General features: G+C 53.8%; 1 protein-coding gene across 1 annotated transcript in view; it reads right to left on the minus strand.

Annotated features, from left to right (window-relative positions):
- Positions 1 to 6,890, minus strand: part of FOXK2 (forkhead box K2) — a 21,190-nt gene extending 14,300 nt beyond the window's left edge. Inside the window, exons 1-3 of the mRNA XM_023729175.1 lie at positions 6,498 to 6,890; positions 4,185 to 4,332; positions 1,760 to 1,906 (exon numbers count right to left, since the gene is read on the minus strand). Coding sequence (XP_023584943.1) covers positions 1,760 to 1,906; positions 4,185 to 4,332; positions 6,498 to 6,544 — 342 coding nt within the window. The 5' untranslated portion in view covers positions 6,545 to 6,890. The remainder of the gene's footprint in view (positions 1 to 1,759; positions 1,907 to 4,184; positions 4,333 to 6,497) is intronic.
- Between the last annotated feature and the right edge of the window lie 628 nt (positions 6,891 to 7,518).

Raw genomic sequence — 7,518 nt, forward strand, 5'->3', positions numbered from 1 at the left:
CAGAGGAAGGCTCGAGCGGGCGTGCGCGTCCGTCAGCCAGAGGAAGGCTCGAGCGGGCGTGCGCGTCCGTCAGCCAGAGGAAGGCTCGAGCGGGCCTTCTTTCCCAGCTAAGAGTGCGATGCCGGGAGCTGTGAACTGTCCTGGAAGCTGCCAGGCACAGTGAGGGGTGCAAAGCCACCCTATGGCCTGATCTGGACAGAAAAGAGGTGCTTCGGTAAAAACACACATCAGTAACTGCTCAGCAGCGGGCAGGCAGGGACCAGCGACGGTCCCTCGGAGATTCCTGCCTCTTTGTGATGGTGGCCCAGCAGCGAGGCCTGGAGAGCTCCACTCCCCAAAAGGGCCTCCTGATGTCCTCCCTCGATCCCAGGGACTCGGACCAGGAGGGTCCCTCTAAGGGCAGGCCTCCTGCCTCTGCCTGGTGGTGCTCAGGAGTCCCTGAATAAATGGATGTGAGAGAGCACAAAGAAACAAGAACGCGGGGGAAACAGGTCAGGTTTTCAGAAACGCTTGCTGCCATGAAGCCCCAGGTGACTGAAGCGAGGAGTCCAAGGCTGAGAACGACAAGGAGCCAGACTCCCATGGAAGACGCTACACGGGAAGCCCACTGGTGGCGGAGCAGCTTCGAGACCCCACCCTGCGGCCGGAGACCCAGGTTGTGACAAGGGAGGGTCTCCTGCTCGCCTGGCACCCACTCAGCGTGGGCTCCCCTACAGACGGTGCTCCGGCCACCTGACTCGTTTTACAGTTTGTTTTACGACAGCCTTGCTCCTGGAGGTGACAATACAGCAGAGACGGCCAGAATCTACTACGTGCTGGGCAGAGGCCCTGGCAGGGGCTGACCGTGACACGCTCTCCAAATCCAACTAAGACCCACCAGCATGCTGTGGACACCTGCAGCCAGGAGGGGCACCCGACGCGGGCAGGGTAGCTGGGTTCATTTGCACCTTCCGTGAGTAAGGGCCCCGGACCCTTTACAAAGAACCGTGGAGGATTTGGTCGGGAGATTACCGTTACGTGTGTCTACGTCTGCAGTTAAAAAAAAGCATTACCTTTCATTAGGCTGAAGATGTGGTTACCCCCATCCCACCTCACCTGGCCACAGTGTACGTATGATCAACAGACACGTTTTTCCAAGGATCACTTCCTCATTAAACCAAAGCCTCATGTAGTCGTTCCTGATTGCTTACTGAATCTGAACGCCATCCGCACACGTCTCTCTCTTCTGCTGTTTTACGGCCTGTCTTAGCCTTCCCCACACTGTCTGATGAAGGAGGTTCTCCTGCACACCCGGTACACAGACACGCAGAATGGGAAAAACCTACACGAGGCGAAGCCTTCGCAATTACTGGTGAGTGAGCTCACAGCGTCCTCTGGGGAGGTCTGGGGCTCCCCCAGGCACTGAGGAGGGGCGGAGGCACGGTGGGCAGCTCCCCGAGGGTGGCTCTGCTCTACACACTGGCTGCCAAGATGAGCCCCTCAGCCCTCGAAAGCTCTAACACCCAAGGGGACGCACGCAGGTCCGGGTCTTCCTCTCGGGACGGCGCCTCCTCTCACGCTCTGCCCAGGGGTGAGACGGGCACATGGCTCAGCTCTACACACAACTTCCTCTCGCAGCTGAGACAGCCTCACTCCCCTAACTCCACCTCTCAGCCTGTGCCTGAACGGAACACAACAGCAGTCTGGTTCCTGCTCCGCTATCGACGGCCATCAATAAGACTGGGAGCAGTTGTGTCCAGGAGACACGGAGATGACCCACCTGCCAGCCCTTATCCGCGGTCCTGTAGTAGGGGTAGTTTTTAGTGATGTGCGTATAGATTCCGTTCAGGGTGAGCTGCTTCTCTGGAGCCATCGTAATTGCTTGTACTATTAACTGTGCATAGGAATAAGGTGGCTTTGAATCATCCTGTACGGAAAAAGAAAGGACAAATATTGAACAGTAAATTATTACAATTCTTTAATAAAGCTCAGGGTTCCTGGTGTTTTAAGTCTTGCTGTGAAAATACTTAGTTTTTCTTACTAAAAGTGACAGAACTTGACTGGAGAGAATTTGGAAACTTTGTAGGAAACAAGCAGAGAATACAGAGCAGTTTAAAGAAGAAAATCCAAAGGGTGAGCAGAAGCGATCAGAGGAGCAGCGAGAAGCTGCCCGACCCCAGGAGACGCCCTCCACATGCCCTCATATCCACCCAGAAGGCCACGCACTGGTGAGGGGCTGTGCCAGGCACAGCCTCTTTTCTGGGAAGCTAAGCCGCGTGCACCCTATAAGCGGGCGCTCTCTGGTGGAAGTCCTCATGCGTTCAGAGCCGCGGGCAGGGCGCTGAGAGCACAGCCCATGGAGACAGCCACCTCATGTACCGAAACGTCACACAGACGTGGCGGGGACGAGCGGACGCGGGGTCTCTACGCTGTCTTGCGCAGCAGCGCAGGACACCCCAGGCCCCTGCCCATTCAAGGCCGTTGGTGGCCCCTTGTCATCACGACAACTCAGATGCACACACGTCTGCACAAACCTGCCAGGGGAAGGGAGACTGCTCCACTTGTGAACCTGTGGGAAATACACCTATCTACACCCACGACAGCAAGGCGCAACGTGTGTGAAAACGCAATGCATTCAAGATGATGCTGTTTCTGGGAAGTGTTAAAACGAACACTGAGATAGGGTGTTTAGGGATACAGAGCGGAAAGGAACACCGACAGGCCCAGCACCTAGAAACAAAGGGAAAGAGAAGGGACGCGTGTCCACCCGGACGGTGGTTCACTCTTCAGCCTGGTGGTCGGCACGAAGAAGTCGGCTGTCACTCTCCACACAGAAAGGTTTAACCCCCTAGAACACTAGCAGCCAGAGGACTGCATCTCCTTTAAACAGCGACCATTTCCTGAGTACTGAGGCCAGGCCTGACACTGCCAGACGGTCTCCATGGCAATCCCACTTTTCCTCACAGCTGGCTCCTCTTGTTACAGAACAGAGCCAGGCAGAGGAGCAAGGACACTCGGCCGAGAGGCGGCCAGGAGGAAACCCTCTCCACGGGGCTTCTGCTGTTCGCAGCATTTCCTTGCAATCTTTTTTCTATGTTTCCAAAAACCTTTTTATTGAAAAATGTAATGCAGACAGAAAAGCCTGTAACACGTCCACATCAGCTGAACAACCTTGGAAACACCAGGATAACCACGCCAGGCCAAGCAGTAGAACGCAGCCAGTATCCCAGAAGGTTCCGTGTGCTCTTCTTGGCCCACGACCCCCACCGCCCCGAGAGCTGACCACTACTCCTAACCCTTTATGCTGATTGCTATCTTCTGGGATTTATTAAGTTACCACCTAAGAATGCATCTGAAACAATACAACAGAGCTTTGCCTGCTTTGGCGCCTGACAGAAGTGGAATCTCAGAGCGGAGGCAGTGCTGCTCAGCTAACACCACAGCTGCGGCTTCCCTCAACCTCAGCGCTGCACAGCTTGCCGCTGCGTGAAGACGCAGCTCGTAAACATGTAACTAAAGGAACACTATGCACAGGTCTGTTCTCTGTTATCACTCAGCACTGTATCCAGAGCATTTTCTTATTACAAATATTTTGTATAACATTCTCTTACTGGGCTACCATATTGTAACCATTCTCTTGTGGTGCATTTAGGTTGTTTTCAATTTTCTGCTTTATATAAACTCTTGTTTAAATTTTTGTCCATTTCCTCTAGACAATGTCCTGGAGAGAAATTACTGGGTCAAAGAGTAAAAACATTCAAGGTCAGAGTGTGGAATATCAAAAATCACTGTCCAAAAAGGTGACCAACATCATCTCCAAAAGTGTGTGTGCGAGACACACACACACACACTCTCTCTCTCTGTCTCCCCAGGCGTGGTCTTGTGAGCGTGGATGCACAGGAGCCCTGTGAGCACCAGGCCGTTCTCCGCCTGGGCCCCACCATCAGCTCAGCTCTCACATGGGGCTGACACCTGCCGCTTGGGGGCCCTCAGAGAGTGTCCAAGGGACGAAAGAATGCATTTGCGAACCCCAACCCTGAGAACATGCTCAACAGCCAGACCAAAATGAGCACCTCATCCACCCAGACACCATTTCCCGTCACCCAATGGTGTGCACTCTGAAGACACACTGGTTGTGGATGCCGTTAGACACACGGGTGGGCACCAAGTCTTGGGATCACTGTGTCAGGCTATAAAACGTTTACCTTCGGGCTGTCTCCACCTGAGGCTTCCTTCTCATTTTCTGGCTGCGAGTTGTCAGCCATTAAATTGAGGTCAGATGGTATCACACGGCCCACTTTGTACCCCGAAGACCCTGCCCCACGGGGGCTGGACGGGCAGGAGTTCGCAGCGCTGTGAGAGACAAAGAGGTGCTCCTGTTACTCTGTCATAGGGCACACGTCATACTGTGTTTCAGTAACCGCCTCTGATTTCAGGAAAAACAAAATACCAAAGTAAAAACACTAAGAGACTATCAGCATTTTCTCTCGACAAATGGCCTCTCGTCGACTCTCTCTGAAAGTTAAGCCCTCAAGGAAGGGGTGGCCCATGTGTCTTACCAGTGGAGAAACTGAGGCACAAGACAGTCCCTCCACACTTGTGCTCATTTAGTCACACAGGGACAAACTTCACCAAGTGAAAAGCGAGGGGAGCCGCTTCCACAGCACCCAGCACAGAAGCAGAAGGCGGCTCATCCACCTGCAGAGCAGGATGAGCTTGGTGCCACGGGGGCTGCACGTCGGACAACACCGAGCGCAGCCCCCGGCAGACGCCCACCAGAGCCCCGCCCGGCCAGGCGCCCCCCCACCTGACAAACCAAGCATAGCACAGCTGCCTTTCCAGAAGGCTTGTATCTATGCTGGTTCTCAAGAAAGAGACACAAGTGTGCGCCCTGAAGGCGTAGCCCTGCGACTGCCAGGCTCCCCACGTGTCCTCCCTCGGCCTCCGCACTCAGGGACGGCTCTGAGCAGACCAAGACGGGTCCCTGCCTCCCAACAGGACACCCTCCCTCGGACCTGGTCAGCGCGAGGCTGACTGAGGAAGAAGTGTGTCGTATCCACACCTGGGCCTAACACTTACACCCAATTTCGGGGTTGTTTTCAGCTGCTGTCGAGGCAACCCCCGACTCGTGGGGAACCCCCGCACGACGGGACAGAACACTCGTGAGTCAGACCGTGGTGATGCATAGGGTTTTCACTGGCTGGTGTTTAGAAGGACACCACCAGGCCTCTCCTGCTAGTCTGTCTGAGCCTGAAATTTCCACGGAAACCTGCTGAGCGTCATCGCGAAACGCAAGCCTCCAGAGACAGGCGGCGGCTGCACCCGAGGGGTGACAGCCAGGAATGGCAGCTGGGCCTCCCACGTGGAGGGGAAGGCTCTACAGTGAACCGCCGCCACCCCTCACACCTAGTCAGATGCCCAAGGACAGGTGAAAACCAGCGAAATACGTCATCTGCCGTGATTCCACCTTCCCTTCGGCCACAACACCTCACTGTGGCCTGTGCGCGGCTGTGGGCTGCTGTCTCAGACAGCTCTGGTGAAGCCCCGTGTGCTCTGGGCTCTAGGCCCCGGCGGCCCATGGACGGCGGTGAGCTCACGCTCGGACACTGCAGGTCTCTCCAGAGCGTGCCCGGTCCTCCTTAGGAGGCCGTGATGAGCGCTGTTTGTCATTTTAACGTGGTCAGATTGACCAATCCAGAGTGCGAGTGTTATAGATTGAATTGTGTCCCCCAAAAATATGTGTTGTAAATCCTAACCTCTATACCTGTGGTTATAATCCCATTTGAGAATGGGCTGTCTTTGTTATGTTAATGAGACAGGATTAGCATCCGATGTATCCTGAGTCAATCTCTTTCGTGAAGAGAAGCAGAGATGGGAGAAGTGAGATGCCAAGCCACATGAAGATCACGCAGGAGCAGAAGCTCAGAGAAACCATGACCGTCCCCCAGGGCTGACAGAAGGAAAGCCTTCCCCTAGAGCCAGCACCTTGAATTTGGACTTGTAGTCTCCTGACTGAGAAAATAAATTTCTGTTTGTTAAAGCCACCTACTCGTGGCATTTCTGTTATAGCAGCACTAGATAACCAAGACAAGTTTCCAGAATTTATATGGAACTGTAACAAACAAACGAAATTCAAAATTCAAATTAAAACCTTAGACTTTAAACAAGTATCACTAAATCAGTTGCCCCTTAAATTTACACTGCGTTAAAAAGACTCCATGAATGAAACCGAGAGCCTTTGGGACTGTCTCTCCCACCACAGGAAGCCGAGAGCAAAGTCTCCGGAAACTAAACGGTGTTTTAGTCTTCAACGCCTCCCTCTCTGTGTCCGTCAGCCCCAGGAACGGGCTGAGGGCGATGCACGACTGTCTGCGCACCTCCCCGGGGCTGTGACTGAGGCCACAGGGATGCACCAGGGAGGAGCCGTGTACTCGACCGTGAGCACAGCCGCGTACTTCGCGAGCACACAGCCCTGCGGTGCTGACAGAGACCCCGCCCCACCACAGAGCCCACCCTACCTGATGGTGCCCGTCGGGGAAGGCAGGGGGCTGATCAGGTGGGCCATGGAGTCTGGAATGTTGATGGTCAGAGGCGAGATCTGGGGCTGCACGGGCTTCACCGGGGACTCAGGCGCCTCCTGCTTCTCCCTCCTCTCGCTGGACAGGGCAGTGAATGTTATCTTGATGTTTGTGCTGGGGAACCGGAACGTGCACCTAAAAGGTAAAGCAGAGTGTAAGCATCATTTGTGGCTGGACAGTAAACACCTGGCAGGAGGGCGGAGGGCACAGAGCTCCTGAGCGGCCAACAAGAGCCGGAGCCATGCCTCCCAGCAGGTAAGACGCGGCACGCTCATCCGGGTCCAGAATACACCTCGCAGTCGAGAAGCCCCACTCCTAAGGTCGACCACACCACCTGCTACGGGACCACTTCATGAACAAAAACCACGAATAAGATATTTCATGACCTGAAGACTAGCCCCGTCAGAAATGACAGTGGACTCAACAAAGACTCAAATACTACTTAACATACTACTCCGTTTAAATGCACAAATCTGTTTTAGATCTTGTAGCAGACGTAAAACAAAGACCCAAATACCACTTAGCATGCATTATTCTTGTCAACATAAATACATAAATACATTAAGCAATCCACAATTTGTGGGGGCTCTTCTTTAAGAAAGAAAACTCATTGCTTTTTCTATTAAAAAAGCTTTCACTTTGTCACTGAGCAAATAAGATACTGAGTTACGAGAGAAAAGGTTCTGTCCTAACACTCTGGCTCACCTATAATGTCCTCCACAAGGCTCCACATTTTTGTGCAAGTTCAAAAGTTATCTGAAGTCCGCCAAAAGCAAAAGAACACTTGGTGTGGCCTGGTACAAAGTGTCTGCTCTACACCTTCCACACGCACAGGCTGTTCACCACTCGGCATTTAGAGTAAACAGATCTCACTCTACCTGCCTCCCAGACTCAAGAGTCGTGGTAGACCCCTCAGCACTGAGGGACGCACTGTCCCTGTGCACCCCAGTGCGATGCCGCG

Source organism: Trichechus manatus, unplaced genomic scaffold (assembly GCF_000243295.1).
Source record: "Trichechus manatus latirostris isolate Lorelei unplaced genomic scaffold, TriManLat1.0 scaffold00028, whole genome shotgun sequence".
Lineage (NCBI taxonomy): Eukaryota > Metazoa > Chordata > Mammalia > Sirenia > Trichechidae > Trichechus > Trichechus manatus.